The sequence below is a fragment of the Chiloscyllium plagiosum genome, unplaced genomic scaffold, assembly GCF_037043375.1.
Source record: "Chiloscyllium plagiosum isolate Xiang-an unplaced genomic scaffold, Cpla_swu_hap1 HiC_scaffold_24, whole genome shotgun sequence".
Classification (NCBI taxonomy): Eukaryota; Metazoa; Chordata; class Chondrichthyes; order Orectolobiformes; family Hemiscylliidae; genus Chiloscyllium; species Chiloscyllium plagiosum.
The window spans coordinates 52,388,204-52,411,222 of record NW_028270162.1 but is presented as its reverse complement, the minus strand read 5'-3'; the positions used below and the strand labels follow the sequence as shown (position 1 = coordinate 52,411,222).

Below are 23,019 nucleotides of genomic sequence, written 5' to 3'. Positions count from 1 at the left end.
TGTGTTGCAGATCAGTTGGTGTGAACTGTATTGTATTGTGGGAGAAACTGACATTCATCGTAACCTTGTATCTAATAGCCGTCCTCTATCATGAGGAGAATATAAGTATCAGATTGTTGTCATAGTGCTGCTGTGACAATGTAGGAGGGAATTACAATGTTGCAACTTCAACTTTATCTGAAATGTTATTTCTTGAGATGTATCTGTTTCTTACAGTCGACTTCTTTCGCAAATTTTTCCAGTGAGTAGCAGAATCATCAAAATAGGAAATTCCCTGATTTGATCCTGTGTTTATAATTACTCATAGCATTCAGAATAGCGTTTAGACCTCAATGTCCTTTGTATCCTTGAAAATTTGATCAGGATTCCTATTCTTAGTTGTTATTGAGTGCCCTTGCTAGAAATAGACATATATGGAAATTAGGTGAGAATACTATGATCCCTTCTGGGGTAAAATGGCCTGAAAGGGCTTGCTGAGTCTTGGGCATAAGTGTAAACAATGCAAGCAGAATAGAAACTAGCCAGGAAACAGGCCTTTGGGATAGAAAATGGACAAAAAAAGTGTTATTTCTTTGTTTCTGCACCATCATTGATAAAATTTGCATTTTAAATGGTCGGCTCTCTTTCAGGATTTGAAGGAAAACTGATTTTGTGATACATTCCTAAATTTTTCAATTGAAGATTAATCAGCTATCACGCAATTTCTGTGGTGAATTAGTACCCTCTGTCAGTGATGGGTGTAACTGTGGAGCAGCAAGTGCTGCTTCAAGCTGCCTTTGGCTACAGCTAAGCAGGTGCCAGCTTTAGCTCAGAAATGAACTGTGGAGGCAGTTCAGGCCAGTCTTGCACTCACTTTTCTTTTGAAGTGTTTTCTTCCAAGTATGCTACTTAATTGGACAATTTGAAAGAGGCCTCAAAAGACAGATTGGCACAAGATCAGTGAGTGGCTTTGAATCCACTTAATATGCTTAGTTCTAGGAAACCTATTTTACTGTTTTGGAATAAATTCAATGATCCTCCTGTAGGGCTCCAACTACCAATAAAACTTGTAGATAATCTAAAGAATGGGTACTTTGGATCATATATTAAGTGTTGCTGTGAAATTGCTGGGAGAAATTCTTCTCCATTTCTGATTTAGAGGTGCTGGTATTGGACTGGGGTGTACAAAGTTTTAAAAATCACGCAACACCAGGTTATAGTCCAGCAAGTTTACTTGGAAGCACTCGCCTTCGGAGCGCTACTCCTTCCTCAGGTGATTGTGAACTCCACTAGTGGCTCCACCTGATGAAGGAGCAGTGCTCCAAAAGCTAATGCTTTCAAATAAATCTGTGGACTATAACCTGGTGTTCTGTGATTTTTAACTTTCTCTATTTCTAGCATTCGTTCGTGAATTATTGGATTAGCTGGCCCCCTGGTGGCTGTCAGGATTGTAGTGATCAATTTACACAGGACTAGAACACAAGTGCCTGAGTTCGGCAGATGGCTAAAGCTAAGTATTCAACAGTTTTTTAAACAGTAATTTTTAAAAAATCATTGTTGGGATGTTGGATAGGCCAGCATTTATTGCCCATCGCTAGTTCTTCTGAAGATGGTGATTGTGAGCTGCCACCTTGAATTGTTGCAGTCCTGGAGATTTAGGGACAGTCGCTGTGTTAGTAGGGTGGTGTTGACCCACTGACTGTAAAGGAACAGTAGCATTGTTCCAAGTCTGGATGGTTTGGAAGGGCAACATAGCGGTGATGGTTTTCCCATTGAATTTGCTGCCTTTGCCCTTCTGTGTGGTATCAGTCTTGGGCATAGAAGGTGTTGTTGGAAGGAGATACTTTTGGTGAGTTACTATAGCATGTCTTGTAAATGGTGTACACTTCCACTGTGCCTCGAGTGAAGGGAGTGTATTTTTGTGAAGTGGAAACCATCTATGTTTACTTCAAAATAGTGTTTTCTGAATATTGAAGTAAACTTAAAATGCAGGCTCAGCTGCCCAAATGGAAAGGCTGGGAGATGGGTTGTTCTAAAATAGATACATGTAACAATTGGCTGTTAAAGGGATACCTGAGTTTTGGATGCTGTTTTGACGACAATTCAAATTTAACCAATTACTTTAAATGCCCAGGATACTGAAACCCAATCAGGTTGGAATTTATTGTTTTGGCAACATTGGACCAATGACAGGAAACTATGTTGGGGGTCTAAAGAAAGGGGGCATTTTGAAAATTGGTCAGAGCAACTTGCACCGAACAGCAGAGCAACTGCCGTAGTGCTGTACAGCCGGACAGCTAATTGCCTATCTTAATATCTAACTCTCAAAGAAATAAGAAGGAACTGCCTATCAAAATGAACCTTTTTTCCTGTAAAAGCAGTAAAATGAAAGAAGAAAACACATCAGCAGACAGAAGATTGAAAACATTGGAGAAAACAGACCATGTGGACTGGAGATTAAGTTAATGTAATGCTTAATAAGTGTGTTTAGGAACAGTATGTTAATAGAATTATGTTCAGTTAGGGGAAAGAGTTCAGTTTGTTGATAATTTTGTTTAGTGTTCTGTCGGAAAATAATTTTTTGTTTTTCTTTGAGTAGTGGAATTTAGAAGTTCTCTTTCACTCCCTCATACTTTCTTAACAGATTACGAGGCGAGGCAAGCTTTTCTGGGTGTTTGGTATAAATTAGTAGAGAGATTCGACCTCTGGGTTGTAACAATATGTTGAAGATGGTGGTTTGGGTGCCAGTCAAGTGCTTTATCTGGGATGGTGTTGAGTGTTAATGGACCAGCACACGTCCAGACAAGTGGAACATATTCACACTCTTGAAGAGAAGTAATCCCATGCTAAGGCTGATGTTCTGGGATATGGCAAATGATGACATTTGTATTCAATAAGAGTCTGAGATAAAAAAAGCTAAGCTACTGTGTGCATGAAAACAGGGTTGATTGTTGGGTTAAAGAAAAACTCATCTGGTTCACTAATACTTCAGATTACAAAGGGATCTTGATCAGATTGGCCAATGGGCTGAGAAGTGGCAGATGGAGTTTAATTTAGATAAATGTGAGGTGCTACATTTTGGAAAAGCAAATCTAACTTAATTCTAACGTCCTAGGGAGTGTTGCTGAACAAAGAGACCTTGGAGTGCAGATTCATAGCTCCTTGAAAGTGGAGTTGCAGGCAGATAGGATAGTGATGAAGGTGCTTGGTATGCTTTCTTTTATTGGTCAGAGTATTGAGTACAGGAGTTGGGAGGTCATGTTGCGGCTGTACAGGACATTAATTAGGTCACTGTTGGAGTATTGCGTGCAGTTCTTGTCTCCTTCCTATTGGAAAAATGTTGTGAAACTTGAAAGGGTTTAGAAAAGATTTACAAGGATGTTGCCAGGGTTGGAGGATTTGAGCTATAGGGAGAGGCTGAACAGGCTGGGGCTGTTTTCCCTGGAGTGTTGGAAGCTGAGTGGGACCTTATAGAGGTTTACAAAATCATGAGGGGCATGGATAGGATAAATAGACAAAGTCTTTTCCCTGGGTTGGGAAAGTCAGAACTAGATGGCATAGGTTTAGGGTGAGGGGGAATGATCTAAAAGAGACCTCAGGGGCACCTTTTTCATGTAGAGGGTGGTACGTGTATGGAATGAGCTGCCAGAGGAAGTGGTGGAGGCTGGTACAATTGCAACATTTAAGAGGCATCTGGATGGGTATATGAATAGGAAGGGTTTGGGGGGATATGGGCCGGGTGCTGGCAGGTGGGACTAGATTGGGTTGGGATATCTGGTCAGCATGAACAAGTTGGACTGAAGGGTCTGTTTCCATGCTGTACGGGCGACACGGTAGCACAGTGGTTAGCACTGCTGCCTCACAGCGCCTGAGACCCGGGTTCAATTCCCACCCCAGGTGACTGACTGTGTAGATCTGCGTGGGTTTCCTCCGGGTGCTGCAGGGTCCTCCCACAGTCCAAAAATGTGCAGGTTAGGTGAATTGGCCATGCTAAAATTGCCCGTAGTGTAGGTGCAGGGGTAAATGTTGGGGAATGGGTCTGAGTGGGTTGTGCTTCGGCGAGTCGGTGTGGACTTGTTGGGCCGAAGGGCCTGTTTCCACACTAAGTAATCTAATTTAATCTGTACATATGTACTCTATCCTTAAGGGAAGGAAATCTACCATCTTTACCTGATCTGGCCTACATGTGACTCCAGATACACAGTAATGTTGTTGACTCTTAACTGGATGTGGGTGTGACTGGTCTGGAGGGCAAGTAGGGTTGGACATTAAATGCTGGCCATATCATATCTCAATTTTTTTTTTAAATGTGCCTTGATGAAGAGTCAGGGAGTGAGTTACTTGCCACAGAATTCGCACTGTGCCACGTTCCCTCATTCCTTTGTCATAATATTTATAAAGTTGGTCCAGGTAACTTTCTAGTCAGTGGTAACCCTTACAATATTGACTTGTCAACTGTCTCTTCGCAGTTGCATTCAGAATTTCATCATTAAGATCTTTGCAATTTCAGAAGGCGCAGGTATTAATTGAAACTGTTTCAGTTTAGCAGGACAAGTGACTGATACAGAGTAAGAAGTTACTAAATTACTTGGTATTGATGGTGGGTTTGCTCAATATTTTCTAAGCACTTCTGTAATTGAGTTTTTTGGTAATGAGCAACAGCATTTGCCTGATGCAGACTCTGCGGATGCTTAATTAGTGGAAGTTTTACAACCCTCTTTTTTCCAGTACTTGATAGAATCACAAACACATGCTATTAAATATTTTCTTTTTTATTGCATTCCCATTCAGTGCATTTACCAATGGGATTTTTATTCTATATACCAGCAGTGTTATTGAGGAGGAGAGATAACTCTTATGGATGGATACTGTTGGCTTAAGCTTGTAAAGGAGTTCTGGAAGATTTATGAAACTATTTTGGGTGTCTTGTGGTTTCTGAGTTTTCTATTATTTTGGAGTAACAGATCAACTAATGAAATAAATAGGAACACATAAAAAGGGCTTAAATGAATTCTGAGTTTTAATGAGACCTTCAGGAAAGTGAAAGTGAAGTGTGTGGTATATGCATGACTACAGGTGGGAGTGTTGTCTTAGTAGACAAGAGTTTGGTGCTGGAAAAGCACAGCAAGTCAGGCAGATTTGAGGAGTAGGAACGTCGATGTTTTGGGCAAAAGCTCTTCATCAGAAATGAGGCCATTCCTGACGAAGGACTTTTGCCAGAAACATCAGCTCTCCTGCTCCTTGGACGCTGCCTAACCTGCAGTGCTTTTACAGCACCATACTCTCTACTCTAATCTCCAGCATCTGCTGTCCTCACTTTCACCGTGTTGTCATACTAACCTTCTCCAAGGGGAAATCTGCCTTCACTGCTGGAGTTTGTTGTCTTTACTAGTTTTATGTAGCAGTTGTGAAAAGAGTGATCGAACCAGGCACCTTTTAAGCAAATTATAGCATGAAAGGAGGTTAGTTGGTTCAGCCTGTATCTGCTATTTACTGTTATGTTCTATCTCCCCATGACTCTATACCACTTGTTTCAAACATTTATCGACCCTTCTATATAAGGCCACAAGAAATAGGAGCAGGAGTCGGCCATTTGGTCCCTCAAGTGTGCTCCATTGTTCAATGATGCCATTGTTGAGTTTCATCGTCACCTCAACTCTACTTTCCTCTCGGTTCCAATTACATTAATTCCTTTAGAGTCAAAATATCTGTTAAATTCAGTCTTGAAAATATTCATTAGACCTGTATTTAGTGTTCTCCATAATAGAGAATTTCAAAGATCCCCATATCAGAGAAATTTTTTTCCTCAGTCCTAAATGACTAAGGGAGATGATGTCTCCTACTTCTTGACTTGCCAACCATGGGACCTCACCATCTATCCCTCAGAAACTGAATATTTCAATGAGATCTTCCCATATTCTTCTCATCTCCAGGATGCGTAGGCACGGTCTACTCAATCTGTCCTCATTGATAACTCTCTTGTTCCAATAATCAAGCTAGTGAACCCTTGCCCTCCCTTTCTCCTCCTTTCTATGGAGAAACTAAAACTGTTACTGTATTTTGGGCATGACCTCAGCAAAGCAATTGTAGCAAGATTTTCTTAATCTCCTATTTCAACCCACCTGTAATATGATATGATTTGTCTTCCTAAATGCTTGCTGTACTTGTATATTTTTGTATATGGGCACTTGGAGGCCTATGAGTGCCAATATTTAATGCTTGTTTATCACTTAAAACATTTATCTACTTTTGTGAGATTAGTTTAATATTATTCCTACATTTTCCCAGATTATACTCCATCTGCCGCCTCCCTGCGCTCTCTCCTATCCTATTGATAGCTCTGTGCAGACTTTGTTTCACAGCTTAGTTTCCCAATGTGCTTTCCATTCTCAACAGCTGAGATCCATTACAATTTAATGTTTCGAGTCTAATGACCAAGAATCACTGGAGTTGAAACATTAATTCTGTTTTCTGCCCACAGATGCTGCCAGGCCTCCTGAGTTTGTGTAGCGATGTCTGTTTTGTTTCAGATCTCGAGCATCCACAGTTCTTTGTTTAGTTTGTACATTACAATTGGTCTCTTCATCTAAATCACTAGCGTATATATAATGTAATGTAAATAGTAAAGTTGTCAGCACTGATGCTTGTAGCATTTCACGAGTAACAACCTACCAGTATAAATAAGACACATTTATGTTTGCTCGCTTTTCTATCATTAACCATTCCTCAATCCATGCTATTACTCTTAATCCCATCAGCTCTTATCTTATTTATAAATATGAGCTCTTGTGCTGTAAATTTTCATTGACTCCCTTTTGACAGTCCAAAAATACTGCATCATGTAGTACCCTGCTATTTACATGTCATAAAAAGATTTGTCAAACATCCTAAACTCTGCTGATTCTTTCTAATCATATTATGATTTTCCAAGTGCCCTGTTACCATTTCCTTAGGTAATGGGATTCATCACTTCCAAAGGGACAGCGGCCTTGATCTCAGCCACTCCTATCACAAAGCATTGATTCTTTTAACAACTCTTGGCACAAAAAAATCATTTTACCTCTCCTTCCTGTGATAATTTTAAATTACATCTTGCTTATCAGAGCTTGTACTCTGTTAAATCTCATCTTAAACATCTGAATGCCATGTGAATAATTCAGTAATTAGAGTCTTTGTTAAGACAATTAGTTTTGCCTCTCTCGTATCACCCTAGTGAATTTACTGCACGGACTCTTCGATTTAGAGGCTTCTACAGCATTACCTGTGACTGAACTATTGCTTCGAAGAAATGCAATTATTCTAGTGCCATCCTTAGCTATAGCATGTTCTGACGATCTGCGTTAGGTCAAAGCACAGTATCCTCAGCAGCATGGTTTTGGTGATTTCATGCATTGTGGCAATACAGCTGGCCTTACGACATCAAGACTGGGAAAGAGTCAGGTACAGTTCTTAGTATTTTTGATGCTTTCTGGAAAGTGCCAAACTTGTCGGCATTGGAAAGGGACAGAGTTGGACCCTTAACAATTGAGTGGCTCCTAAATCCTGTAATTTGACATGATTGATGACAATCTGGGTTCACATAATTAAGTGATTAGTGTGTCCAAGAAACTCCACTAATCCCACCAGCAAGACACTCCATTTTCAGAAGATGATGGTTGAAAATATGAAAGCAATAAGGAGGAAAAGAAGCAAATTGACTTTGTAGAATTATATCTTTAAACCTTTTCTGTGTTCTTTCAGGACGCACATGCAGGATCTACAGGAAGTCACCCAGGATTTACACTATGAAAATTTCCGCTCTGAACGGTTGAAGCGCGTTGGCAGGTATTTATGATATCTTTAGCAACTCTTCTCTTAATCAAATTGTATTGATGTAAGAAAACTTTTTTAAGAAGTTTATTTTTCTGCATATGTAGTGTCTGGGAATGTCGCTAGATTAGTAATTCTGAAGTCCAGGCTCATGCTTTGGGGCCCTGGATTCAAATCCCGGTGGGTGGAATTTAAGTCCAGTTTAATAAAATCTGGAACCATGAAACTATCATCAATTGTCATAAAGCCCATCTATTTCAGTAATGTCCTTTTTAAGGAATGAAATCTGGCATCCTTAACCCAATATGACCTCTGTGGCTCCAGGTTTGCAGCAATATGGTTGATTCTTAACTGCTGTCTGAAGTGACCTGACGACACTCAATCCAACAGTAATTAAGGATGGGCAATAAAGTTTGCCCACATCCCATGCATAATTAAATACGAATACTACTTACCTTAATGGGTGAATGCTTCAAGTTCAAAGATTCCAGTATCTTGATGGTTTAACTAGGTATGTCAAATTGTAAGCATCATATTTCCACTCCTGTGTCTGCGCAGAATAAACAATTTGAGCTGGAATATTGGATGATGCTCCAGTCAGTAGCTACACTTTTAGTCTACAAGTACACCGTTTTGAAGTGTGGCTTCTATGCACAAGAGAACTGCTGCGTGTGACATGAATCATAACCATTGGATTTTGAGCTCAGCCTTGGGGTAATGGCAAGGAACCCTCTTAAGGAAAAGAATGAATGTAGGTAAAGGCATGCTAGAAATTAATAAATACCCCTAATAGTAGCCTGTCATTTTCTGAATGATGAACACCGATAGCTTTCGAGGAACAATGAATTTGGATGGTCATGTACACAAATTGCTTGATGCTGGTGTAAAAAGTAACCAGAAAGGCCAATGAAATGTTGGCCACTGTTTCAAGAGAGTTGATACAAAGGGGAGGTGGTAGAGCCAGAGTTGTACAGGGTCTTTACCTGTCATTGAATTCCAGTGACAGAAGACTGAAAGGAGATCTAGTTGGGGTATTTAAAAGGGTAATATATTCATTGGGAGAGGAATGTACTGACAGTGTCCTCTAATGGTAGAAATCTCAAACAAGAGGATATTATCTTAAAATTAGAGCTAGGCCATTTGGGACAGAGAACAATTTTTTTTCTCTCATTGTAGTAGAAATCAAGAAGTCTCTTCCCATGTGGCTATGGATGGTGGGCCGATTGGAATTTTCATTGAGAAAGAGTATCAAGGGATATGGAGTTCAGGTGCAGTGCAGTCATGATCTGCCTAAATTATAGAATAAGATTGATGGGCTGATCGGCTGATATCTTGCCCCTTTATTCTAATGTGTGCGAATTGCTTGTAATGCTCAAAGTTAGAGATGAAGCTTTGATTTCACGAGGGAACACTGGAGTTCCCACCATTGCACAGTGAATTCCTAAAGTACATGCACAAGGAAACAGACAGGCTTAACCCTTGTTACTTTATCTGGTTGTATGGAGCACTACGTCGCCCTGTGGTTACCTTTCCCAAAGACAGAATTTAACTTGGATATGATGTCCCTGTGTTTGAATGCTTCTCAGTCTTTACTGTCAGAGCTGTCAGATGAATAGTTCTACCTAATTAAATGTTCCAAAGTAAATGCCATATTAATAATAACGTACTCAATATCCAAAAGCAGGTACTCAATCAACAGAGGAACAGAAGCATCTCAGGATGCTTGTCCACAGGTCTCTGAAGGTAGCAAGTGTCCCATACAGAAGGCATATGGGACACTTGCCTTTTTCAGTTGTGGCACAGATGATAAGAGCGTGGAGTTAGGTTGAAGCTGTACAGAACTTTACAGGCCACAGTTCTGTACTGCAAACAGTTCTGGTTGCCACAATGCCTGGTGGTACAGTGGCTCAGTGATTAGCACTGCTGCCTCACAGCACCAGGATCCCAGGTTCAATTCCAGCCTTGGGTGACTGTCTGTGTGGAATTTGCACATTCTCCCCGTGTCTGCGTGGGTTTCTTCCAGGTACTCTGGTTTCCTCCCACAGTCCAACGATGTGCAGCTCAGGTGAATTGGCCATATTAAGTTGCCCATAGTGATAGGTGCATTAGTCAGAGGGGGGTGGGTTACTCTTCGGAGGGTTGGTGTGGACTGGTTGGGCCGAAGGGCCTGTTTCCACTGTAGAGAATCTAACCTATAATCACATAGGAAGGAGGTGATTGCGATGGAGAGGTGCAGAGGAGATTCATCAGGACTTTGCCTGTGATGGAGCATTTTAACAATGACGAAAGGCTGACTAACTTTGTTAAGGGTTGGTCAAATAAGATTTTTTTATCCATGTTTCTGTGTTGTCTGTGTTATTATTTTGTGTAAGTTTGTCTAGCTTTTTTCTGCAGGTCTATTCTTTTCATTTTCTGTGTTTGTTGCTGTGTAATTGTCTATGGCTTGTTGTACTGTGTCTGTCCATTCATGGTCTGTTGCATTAGTGAGTAAAGTTTTTTGGCATGAAATTTCCCGGTTGTATTTACAAAGTCCGTTGTGGGTATCATTCATCATTCTCTAAGCATTCTATGGCCGTTTTGTTCTGCTACTCTTTTGGCTAGTGGGGTGTTAAGGGGAGGTTTGTATTTAAGACATTTCGGTAGTACCCGTTTCCTTAGGCATTTGTGCAGGAAGTACAGCTGTTTGCGGGTGGCGCTCTGTCGGATGGCATAGAGCCAGGCTATTTGGCTCATCAAGTCTGTACTCCTGTTGCCTGTGAGGGTCGCTTGATTTAATTCTGCTTTCCTGCTTGCACCCCAAATCCTTTAAAAATCTCTTCTCAGGACAGCTATTCTGTAGCAAAGAACTTTGGTATTCTATCCATTCTGTGAAAATTGATATTTTAGTTTTTTGTATCCACAACTTGATTTTTTTTGTGACCACTTTAAGTGCTGGTTGTCTAGTATCACATCACTGATGAGTGAAATCCACATGACATTATATCCACTCATAACATGTCAAAATGGCTAGAGCATGTGTACACTTAAATCTCTCTTCCTTTAATTCATGATAACCTCTTTTCCAAATTTTTCATTCAACAATTTTCAACTTTAACCTGCATCTGATACCAACCTGTTCACCCTGCTCATGTAGTCTTCCATAAACTTTGTTAGAATTTGTTGTTTTCCAGTCTGTGTCGGTCAGTGTACTTTTATATTGTTCCATTTATTTTATGCCAAATTACAATATATAATGTAAACTGGAGTGACCCAAATGCAGGCCCCTCTGGAATGATACTGTCCACACTTTTCCCACTCTAATTTTTTGAAACTCAGCCATTTATTTTCTGCTTGCCATAATCTACCTTGCAATAAAACTTAATTGTTGTATTCCTTATAGAAATGCATTTCAATTTCAGTGTTTACTTATTGTTGATTTATGATTGCTGCCCATTGTTCCGCATGGAACTGGAGAAACAAAGTGCAAGTCTGTGTATGTTGATTTACAGTTGTAACCCTAATCTGAACCCTCCATTTAACCCAGATAAGGTTCTTTTATTGCTCAAGTTTTTTTTGATCAGTAGAGTACTTTTTCTTTAAGGAAATCTATTTTCTTCTGCCACCTTGGTGGCACAATAGCTCAGTAGTTAGCATTACTGCCTCACAACCCTGTGTTCAATTCCAGCCTTGGGTGACTGTGTGAAATTTGCATATTCTCCGTATTTCTGCGTGCACTTCCTCCGGCTGCTCCGGTTGCCTCCCACAGTCCAAAGAAATGCAGGTTAGGTAGATTGGCCATGCTAAATTTCCCATAGTATCCAGAGGTGAGCAGGTTTGGTGTATAAGCCATGGGAAATGCAGAGTTATAGGGATAGGAGTAGGATGTTGGGTCTGGATGGGATGCTCTTCAGAGAGTTTGCGTGGACTCCATGGTAGGCTTATGCGGAAAGTCAGGAGGCATGGGATAGTGGGAAATTTGGCCAGTTGGATAGAAAACTGGCTAACCGGTCGAAGTCAGAGAGTGGTGGTAAATATTCAGCCTGGAGCCCAGTTACAAGTGGAGTTCCGCAGGGATCAGTTCTGGGTTCTCTGCTGTTTGTAATTTTTATTAATGATTTGGAAGAGGGAGTCGAAGGGTGGGTCAGTAACTTTGCAGATGATACGAAGATTGGTGGAGTTGTGGATAGTGAGGAGGGCTGTTGTCGGCTGCAAAGGGACTTAGATATGATGCAGAGCTGGGCTGAGGAGTGGCAGATGGAGTTCAATCCTGCCAAGTGTGAGGTTGTCCATTTTGGAAGGACAAATAAGAATGCGGAATACAGGGTTAACGGTAGGGTTCTTAGTAAGGTGGAGGAGCAGAGGGATCTTGGGGAATATGTTCATAGATCTTTGAAAGTTGCCACTCAGGTGGATAGAGCTTGTAAGAAGGCCTATGGTGTATTAGCGTTCATTAGCAGAGGGATTGAATTCAAGAGTCGTGAAGTGATGCTACAGCTGTACAGGACTTTGGTTAGGCCACATTTGGAGTATTATGTGCAGTTCTGGTCACCTCACTTTAGGAAAGACGTGGAAGCTTTGGAGAGGGTGCAGAGAAGATTTACCAGGATGTTGCCTGGAATGGAGAATAGGTCGTACAAGGATAGGTTGACCGTGCTAGGTCTTTTCTCATTGGAACGGAGAAGGATGAGGGGTGACTTGATAGAGGTGTATAAGATGATCAGGGGAATAGATAGAGTAGACAATCAGAAACTTTTTCCCCGGGTACAACAGAGTGTTACAAGGGGACATAAATTTTCGGTGAAGGGTGGAAGGTATAGGGGAGATGTCAGGGGTAGGTTCTTTACCCAGAGAGTGGTGGGGGCATGGTATGCGCTGCCTGTGGGAGTGGCAGAGTCAGAATCATTGGCGAACTTTAAGTGGCAATTGGCTAGGTACATGGATGGGTGCTTAAGCTCGGACAAATGTTCGGCACAACATCGTGGGCCGAAGGGCCTGTTCTGTGCTGTGTTGTTCTATGACTTCAAGCCAGATGGCCTGCTTGCATGCTGTGAGGCTTATTTGATTCTATGATTAAAGTGAACATAAATATGTAAGCACTATATCTCAAATGTTCATCTTCGATCACCTACTTGTTCCTCTTTATTTTGCGATTCAGGCCAATTAGTGCGAACATATCCCTATCAGACAGCAGTCTTGTATTTGCTGTTTCCATGACTTTAGTTACTTGGAATGCCCTTTTGAGCAGAACCTGAATGTATTGTTGTTAAAGCCTCAGGTCAGACTCATAAGTATGACTCATAGACTTAGCTGCTTAGTGATCTTGCCTATGGTGTCTGAGTCATTATGTAGTGCAGAAGATTGTGAAATGTTCTCACAACACAGCTATTATGTTGTTCCAGACCATTGGGCAAAACTCAGAATAAGGTGGCATCCCTCATTATAATGCAATTCATTGGAACATTTAGAAACAGCTACAAGATAATACAGTTAATATTGTGCATCAAACTACATATGGGAAGTCTGGCCAGCCAGGGCCCCATGGGGAGATCAAAACGAGAATGCGAACAAGAACATAATACCCACCCAAGGAGGGAATGTGTTGACGCACGTCTTGGCTTTGGTGAAATATGTTTTCTAATGTACTTCTCAGTAACCCTGCATCTGTCTGCCTCTGCCTAAGTAGTTTTATTCTTTTACTCAGAGCGGAAATAACAAGCTGAAGTATGTCTCTTGGTTCAAATTCAAATAAGCTTCACAACTTACAATCTTCAGGATTGGTTGAAATGGCCCAATGTGCATTTTAAAATGTCACTAAAAATGTTCTAGACTGAACATCTAGGAAGACATTCAGTTTTCTGAACGTTGAAGGTGCTGCTCATGAATGCACGTTATTTCAGGTTATCCTTCAGTAAAAATCTGCTCTTTCCATAACTGGAAAAGCTGGCAATTTTTCAGTATTTCTGTCTATTCCATGCACTTCCAAATCCATTCAACTGCAAGATCTAAATTTAAGAATAAAATTTAAGTTTCTTTACATCAAATAAAAGACTTATTTCAACTTGACAGGTTGCTCAATTAAATGTAACTTAAGTTCACGCTAATAACCTCCATCTGCACCATATCTGAATTGGTGATTTACTGAAGATACACCAGAGCTTCATGCAATATCTCCTAACTGCTAAATTTCCCTTTTTTGACACTCTTGTTGCATGAGCTTTCTCCTGTTCAGAACTGTATGGTCTGGTGTCATGTACTGAAAAGCAGAGGGCAGTATTTAGCCATTCTGGCATTCAGATGATCATGTGATTAAATCCAGGTTTATCATAGTGTCGTCAAACTGGAAAAATAACAGAATCATGGGATATCAGTTAATTCATAGTATTTTTTAGGAAAATCCCCTTTTTGATGGGCGGGTCAATACCATTTTTTAAATTCATTCATGGGATGAGAGCAACGCTGGCTCGACCAACATTTACTGTCCATTACTAATTGCCCAGAGGCCAGTTAAGAGTCAACCATATTGCCATGGGTCTGGTGTCTTAAGTAGGCAAGACCAGCTAAGGATATTTTCCTTCCCTAGAGGACATTAGTGAACCAATCAATGATGATTTCATGGTCATCATTAGACACTCAATTTCAGATCTTTTTATTGAAATCAAATTTCACCATCTGCCATAGCGGGATTCAAATCTGGTTTGCCAGGACATTAACATGGTCTGTGGATTAATAGTCTAGCGATAATAACACTAGGCCATTGCTTCCCATCCTGTGCTATTCCTCCATGTTGTTCTTTGCTTAATACCTAACAATTGGGAAGAGGTAAATACTGTCCACGGTGTTTGCTTACTGGGCAGAAAAGGGAGGTCAGCAGCTGAACACGTGTTGTCCATCTTTAAACCAAAGCTGTAATGAGGTCAGGAGCTGAGTGACCCTGGTGGAGCCCAATCTGGGAGTCACTGTGTGGGTTATTGCTGAGCAGGTGCTGCTTGATAGAACTATTGATGGCACCTTCCATCACTTTACTAACGATTGAGAGTAGACTGATGGGGTAGTGATTTGGCTGGGGAGGATGTGTTCTACCTTTTTCTGTACAGGATGTACCTAGGCAATCTTCCATATTGTTGACTGAAGCCAGTATTATGACTGTATGTGAAGAGCTCAGCTAGGAGAGTAGCAAATTCTGAAGCTCAAGTCGTCAGTCCTCTTGCTGGAATATTGTCAGGGTCCATATACTTTGCAGTGCCACCAACTATTTCCAGATATCATGCAGACTGAATTGAATTGCCTGATGCTGGGGATCTCTGGAGGCCACCACGTTGTTTTCGAGGAAGATCCAACTCCATCAGTGGGGCAGCCTTCATGTGAACATAGCTGTGATGAGAATCCTTGCAGCTGGAACTGTAGCAAAGGGATTAACTGAATAAAGCAAGAAAAGGTGAAAAACAAGAAAGCAGTTAGCACCTTGGGAGAGATTTCAGTTTATTTGTATCAGGAGAAAGAGAGATTAAACAGAATATGGTAATGACGAAGAAACAGACCTGGAGAAGGAAAAGTTATAAAATATAAATATGCAAACTGAAATGAAATTATATTAATGAATGGTGAGCAGGAGAGGTAATTGTGACTGATGTAAATAGAAAATCATGTTGTAATACTAGTGCCTGAGCTTTGACTGCAACTGGGTTGAGATTTAAAATATTCTTGTATAGGTAAGGAAAAACGTGAGCAAGGTTCACTATCTTAATTAGAGACCATATTATAGAACGTGAATGAGAGGATTTAAATTGAGAAGTAGTCTAAAGAGATTCCTTTGGAATTGAGCTAAGTAAAGTGATAGGATTGGACATGCTTCCATAAATGCATTCTAACTCATCAAGAGGGGAAAAATAAATCAAGAATGTAATTTCCAGAGAACTTAGAGGGGTATATTAGTGACAAAGCTATAATTGTGGTAACTTTTAATTATATACAAGACTAGACAGAGATAGGAAAAAATGTTAGTGATGAAAAGAGAGAGGATTGTTTGCAATGCATTTGCCATATTTTCTCAAATGATCTGTTGCAGCTGTTGGGAAGAATGCAATCCTTAAAAATGGAAAATAATGGGTATAGAAGTTGCTACCCTCTGGCGAGAGAGTCAATAATTCAGGTTTTCTGAGGAGACTCTGGCATAGTGGTAATGTCACTGGGCAAGTATCCCAGAGGCCCAGGTTAATGCTCTGGGGTGACAGATTCAAATAGCGTAGTGGCAGCTGCTAAAATTTAAATGAGTTAAACTGGAAAATTAATCTCAGTAGTAGTGACCATGATCGCTATCATCAATTGACATAAAAACCCATGCAGTTCACTAACATGCCTAAGCAATCAATCTACCATCCTTCCTCAGTCCGGCCTATTTTTGACTCGACACCCAAGGTAATGTAGTTAACTCTTAATTGTGCTTTGTAAGTCACTGTTTGAGGACAGTTTGGCTTGGACGACACATGCTGACACATCAATGTTGCCCAGTATCCACGAAAGAATAAGGAGAAAATAAGATATGTCATGGATCATCACCCTGTTTCAGAAAAACATTTTGACAGGAGATAGAAAATGTCAAAATCTGGAGTATTTCAGTCGAGGCAGGGAAAAAGAATGGGGTCAAATTTTAAACTTGAAATAATTGTGCTAACAGGGTCGATAGTTAAAAATTAAAGTCAGCCAGTCCAAATATAGGGAATATCTCTGAAAACTACAGAAAGTCAGCTTAAAAAGATAAAAAAGGGATGTTGAGAGAAACAGCTGAAAAGCAGAAGGAGAGGAAGTGATCAAGGGGTGTTTTTGTGACTCGAAGCCTGTGTCCAGTGAGATTCCAGAGGAATCGGTGGGTTCTTGCTGTTTGTTGTATGTAATTTAGACCTGAAAGGAGGAGGGTTGAGTAGTAAATTTATGAATGGTATGAAAATTGGTGGAGTGGTAAGTACTGATGTGAATAGCCTTAGATTACAGGAGGATATAGATGGGCTGGTTGGATAGGTTGATCAGTGGCAAATGGAATTCAATCTGGATAATTGTGAGATAATGCACTTAGGTAGGCCAAACAAGGCAATACATGGAGTGGTAGGACCTTGGGAAGCACCAAGCATCAGACAGATCTATGTGTGCATGTTCACTAACCCCCTTAGGCAGTGATACAGATCGATGAAGTGCTTAAGAGGGCATATGGGATACTTGCCTTTGTTATTTGCGGCATTGAGCTTAAGAACAGGGAGGTTATGCTGGAACTGTATAAAATGTTTGTTAGGCCACAGCTAGAGTATTGCTTGCAGTTCTGGAACCCACATTACAGGATGGGTGTAATAGCACTGGAGAGGGTCTGAACAGATTTACCAGGATGTTGCCTGGGCTCTGGGCTGAAGACTTTTCGTTGTGGAGAGAGATTGGACAGACTAGGGTTGTTTTCCTTGGGCAAGAGGTGATTGAGAGGGCACATGATTGGGATGTATAAAATTGAGGATATAGGGTTGACAGGAAAGAACATTTCACCTTGGTGGAGGGATCAGTGTCATAGAGTCATAGAAATGTACAGCACGGAATCAGACACTTTGGTCCAACTCGTCCATGCCGACCAGATATCCCAACCTAATCTAGTCCTACCTGCCGACACCTGGCCCATATCCCTCCAAACCCTTCCTATCGAGATGCCTTTTAAATGTTGCAATTGTACCAGCCTCCACCACTTCCTCTGGCAGCTCATTCCATACACGTACCACCCTCTGAGTGAAACATTTGCCCTTGGGTCGCTTCTGTATCTTTCCCCTCTCACCCTAAACCTATGCACTCTAGTTCTGGACTCCCCCACCCTAGGGAAAAGACTTTGTCTATTTATCCTATCCATGCCCCTCATGATTTTATAAACCTCTATAAGGTCACATCATTTCTGATAGGAAGGAGACCAGAATTTCATGCAATATTCCAACAGCGGCCTAACTAATATCCTGTACAGCCACAACATGACCTCTCCACTCCTGTACTCAATACTCTGACCAATAAACGAAAGCATACGAAACGCCGCCTTTACTATCCTATCTACCTGCGACTCTACTTTCAAGGAGTTATGAACCTGCACTCCAAGGTCTCTTTGTTCAGCAACACTCCCTAGGACCTTACCATTAAGTGTATAAATCCTGCTAAGATTTGATTTCCCAAAATGCAGCAGCTCACATTTATCTAAATTAAACTCCATCTGCCACTTCTCAGCCCATTGGCACATCTGGTCAAGATCCTGTTGTAATCTGAGGTAATCTTCTTTGCTGTCCACTGCACTTCCAGTTTTGGTGTCATCAGCAAACTTACTAACTATACCTCTTTTATGTTCACATCCAAATCATTTATATAAATGATGAAAAGTAGAGGACCCAGCACCGATCCTTAGTTTTGTGCTAGAAAGAGCACAGACAGCAGCTCAGGCAGCATCTGAGGAGCAAGAGAGTTGATGTTTCGGGCTGAACTTTTCATCAGGATTCAGAGTCCTGATGAAGCATTAAGCCCGAAATGTCAACTCCTTTGCTCCACAAATCCTGACTGACTTGCTGTGCTCTTTCCAGTGCCACACTTCATTGACTCTAACTTCTCCAGCATCTGTAGTCCTCACTATCTCCTGGAGAGATCAGTGATCGTGGAGCAAACAGTTAAGGTAAGAGGCCAGAAGTTTAGTGGAGATGAGGACTTGTTTTTCAACCAGAGGGTGGTGGGATTATGCTTCTCACTTCCTGTAGGGGTGGTAGAGGCAGAAACTGTCAACATTTAACAAGTATTTAGATGTGCACTTGTCATGCCAAGACATACAAGGCCTTGGGCCACTTGCTGGAAAATGGGATTAGCATAGTTAGGTGATTGTTTTTGACCAGCTGTTACATGAACTGATGTCACACCCATCCTCATTCTTTCTAGTTGTATTACTGGCAGGAAAATGTAACAATCCTGCTTTTGTATGGTCCTGATGATCAGGTTAATACGAGTCATTCATTAAATATACATGTATGTTATACATGTGTATTAATTATATATAAGAACAGTGGCCATCTGGAACCTTAAAACTTTCATTCCAGAAGAAACACCATGATAAAAATCCTAAACTGCTAGTGGAATGACTCTTCGATGTAGTATATTCTTTAATCATACAATTCAGTATTTTTATCCATTAGTACAGCTCAGTTCTGTTTTGAAATCCCATTGTCATGTCACTATTTCCACCATTATTTATGGACACATATTGATTATATGAGAGATGGTCATGAATGCATTTGTGCAGGTTTCTCTGCAAATAATTTCCAATTGTACCTAATTGACATACTTACCAAGGAAGAATCCAGCACAGGAGGGAGGTCACCATGTGGGATGGGCAGGTGACCTTGAGTTAGACAGATTTCTGATTTGCTCTCTCTGTTTCTCACCAGGGATGTGGAGGATGAAACGGTCGACAAGGACAAGATTTTGCTGCAAAAGGAGGCTGAAGTGAGTGTCAGTTTCTAACAGGGTGAAAACGCAGGAAAAACTTTGATCATGAACATTTTCAGTACTGAACGCACAGACTTCAACATAGCATCTGGAAAAAATATTTTTTCTGATTCTGAATAATTTATAATTAGCAAAACAGGAAGCCGGGCTGAATTCAGTGGGTTTCTTTGCTAACAGCTGCCTCAATGATTCTTCTTGTTGTCACATTTGCTCTTTCAGTAATTGACTTTTTGCTGCATTATGTACAAAGTTGAACAGCTCTATTCAAATCTTGGTAATTGAAGGTAGTGCAACATGCAACTGGCTGGAGGCAGTTGGAAAGCTGTTTGGAGTAGGAATAAGAGAAGTGAGGCAGTGGGCAACGGTGGGGTGGGCTGGGAGAGGCAGAACGGAGAAAGTGGTCATGGAGGGGGTGGGGATGACTGAAGGGAAAATCAGGTGAAAGGGTTGCAGGGGTAATTGGGGTGGGTGTGCACAGAAGGAAATGGCCATGCTGGTGGAGAGCTGAGAGAACAGGGGAGAATGAGGGGACCAAGAACCAGGGGAGGAAGGAAGCAGAGAGGTGGCAGAGGGAGGGAAAGGGACAGGAGTGTGGGTGAGGGAGGATTGGGGAAGGGAAGGGAAGAGTGGAAGGGCTCAGGACAAGGAAGGTAACTGCAAAGCAAGGTGGCAGGAGAGGGAAGAGAGTAGAGAAAGAATGGAGAAAAGGGAGGGAAATGAGAGTGCGGTGAAGGGGGAAAGAAATAGTGAAGAAGATAGGTGATAGTGGGGAAGAAAAGAACAGCATGGGGAATAAACGTGTATGGGGAGGAGGAAATGGCAGGCAAAAAATGGGAAGATCAAGGGTGGAGGATTATGTTTATTCTTTATGCATCACATCTGTCTCACTGGCAAGGCTATCTTTTGTTTCTTAACATGAATTCTGTTTGAGAACCTAGTGCTCACCTGAATTGTTGAAGCCCTGACATTTGTGTGTTGTCAGTGGACCTGCAGTACAGTTAGAGAGGGAGCTCTGTTTCGGGTGTTCGGAGGAAAATGTTGAGGTCGTAGCATTCCATGTATTTTTTCCCTTGTTCTTCTGTGATAGAGATTGCATGTTTGGAAGATGCTGTTGAAGAAGGCTTGGCAGGTTGCTGCAGTGCATTTTATATATAGTACACACTGCTGTCAGTCAGCATTGGCAAGGCTGCTTCGTCCTGACGCTGTTGAACTACTTGGGTTTTTCGAGCAGCGCTCATCCAGGCAACTGGGAAATATTCCTTCACATTACTGGCTTGTGCATATTCAGTAGTGAACAGGATTTGTCGAGTCAGGAGGTGAGTTAATTCCTGTAGAATTCCCAACCTCTTGATCTGCTGTTGTCGCCACTGCATTTTTATGGCTGGTCCGTTTCGCTTTAGGTTCGTGGTAACTTCCAGGCTGTTGGCGAGATTTTCTGCAATGATAATGCTGATGAATGTGAAGAAATTGTTGGATTCTCACTTCATAGAATCACAGAATCCCTACAGTGTGGAAACAGGCCATTTGGCCTAACAGGTCCACACCGACCCTCCAAAAAGTATTCCACCCAGACCCATTCCCCTATCCTATTACTCTATATTTCTCATGACTAACACGCCAAACCTACACATCCCAGAACACTATGGGTAATTTAGCATGGCCAATTCACCTAACCTGCACATCTTTGGACTGTGGGAGGAAACCCAAGCACCCGGAGGAAACCCAACGCAGACTTGGGGAGAATGTGCAAACGCCATGCAGACAGTTGCCTGAGGCTGGAATTGAACCCGGGACCCTGGCGTTGTGAGGTAGCAGTGCTAGCCACTGGGTCACCGTGCTGCCATCATACTTGTATGGTACAAATATTATTTATCAGCCCAAGGCTGAATGCTGTCCAGGTTCAGAAGAGAGGAAAAGGAGGTGGAAAGTGTACTTTGAGTCAACAGATTAGGTTTGGGTAGATGCAATGGTGGAGCAGAGCTGAGGGATCCTGTAACCTACTTCTGTTTCAGTTTCTTCTTGTAGTTAAAGTATTTTTCCTAAACATGGAGATTTCATTACATACTGAAGACTACTATTGATGCTCTTTTGATATAAAGTGATGTAGAAAACCTGGATATTTGCTGTGAGGTATTAGAGTTGCCAGATTGTAACTGCCAGTATATCTTCACAGTTAGAGTAGCTGGAACATCTCGTAAGAAAAAAGGTCCTGCAAGGTTAGTTAAATGCACCAATGCTCTGTGCTGCCTATTCAAATAGATATAGTTTGCTTCTCCTAAAAGTATGCAGTCCCCTACGTCAAAGTCGGGGTGAGTTAAAGTTAAAGAGGGTTAACTGGTTCGTTTAAAACAATAGGTAAATTATGCCAATCATGCCATTAAATATTTTACACACAAATCCCTCCCAGGACTGGATAATGACAGCCAAATAAAATGAGTGCAATTTTGGACTAATGTATTATGATAGAATATGACTGCTGACTTTTCATTTTGTTCACTTGAGAGGGTAGAGGAACCCTCAGGGCTTAATATCTCATCTGAAAGAGAGCACCTTCAGCACTACAGTGTCATCTAGAATTTTGTATCCCATCCTGCAGTGGAATTTGACCCAGGAACCCTGTGAGCTGGTGGTGAGAATGCTACCAACTAAGCCAAATATGCCACGCAATACTGGAGAGAGAAAGTGAGCTAAAATGGTGGAGAAGGAGCAGGCATATTGTTGCCAGTGTCACTTCATCAGGTTCACTGGTTTTTCTAATCAAGGAAGAAGAATGTCCTGTAGTTGAGCTCTTCAGTTGATTACTGCCATCCAGTCAAACAGTTACACTTGGAATTAATCCATTGTTTTCTGCATGCATCCATTCTAATCTAATTACTCTGCTCTGAGATGTACTTATTGCTCGCATGACTTGGCATGTTGCCACGTGATAGTTAGACTTTAGCTGCAAAGCAATTGTGCGTGTGTATGGTTGTGAGGAGCACTCACATTAATCTAAGCCCATGCATGCAAGCTGCTTACTTCCTTAGGGAGCAGAGACTGATGATGTTGCTGAGGTACAGTTAAAATGGATATTGAAATGAAGACTGCTTTCTAACCATCGTAACTAGCTCTAACGTTTAGTGTGATTGTGATGTTTATTCAGTTAAGAAGCTGCAATGAGCTGTTTTTCTGGTTCAGTTCATTTCTGTATATCCAGAAATGTGGAGAAATATGTGGGAAGTGTGAATGGGTTTGCTGCTGTCCTTTTCAGTTCAGGGACCTAGTTCCAATCTGATTCAGGCTGATGGGGTGAATGCTTTTCTCTGTGTTGACTGTAAAAGCTCCATGTGAAGAGAATTTGATGACATTTCAAAGCATTTTCTGATGGGTCCTTTCACAATAGAAAGATGTCCATAATTCTGAGCAAATTTGCAGACATGTGCCATCTTGGTCAGGGGATAAGCAGAATAGCTTGTGCATTAAATTGAACTGGTTTAGAAAGTATGTTTGAGGTTGAAGTTTAGCTGTCAATGTACAGTGAAGATAGTTGGAAGAGTTACATTGGGTGCTACAAGAAGCAATACTATAAATACATCAGCGTGTTTAGTAATTTTGCGTGAAGTGACCAGAGTGATACTTCCTGGTGTTGAAGTCAAACTTTTGTGCTTTGTTTCTTTTTTGCAAGATGTTCACTGAGTTCTGAATGCGGTTGAAAAAAGCATTATATTTATGGGTCTTCAGTTAAGGACACTCTGGTTGCACAACCCACATACC

At 41.3% G+C, this 23,019-nt stretch overlaps 1 protein-coding gene across 1 annotated transcript in view; it reads left to right on the top strand.

The window, feature by feature from the left end:
- Positions 1–23,019, top strand: part of LOC122562810 (septin-2) — a 140,922-nt gene that overhangs the window by 97,009 nt on the left and 20,894 nt on the right. Inside the window, exons 11-12 of the mRNA XM_043716054.2 lie at positions 7,720–7,803; positions 19,206–19,263. Coding sequence (XP_043571989.1) covers positions 7,720–7,803; positions 19,206–19,263 — 142 coding nt within the window. The remainder of the gene's footprint in view (positions 1–7,719; positions 7,804–19,205; positions 19,264–23,019) is intronic.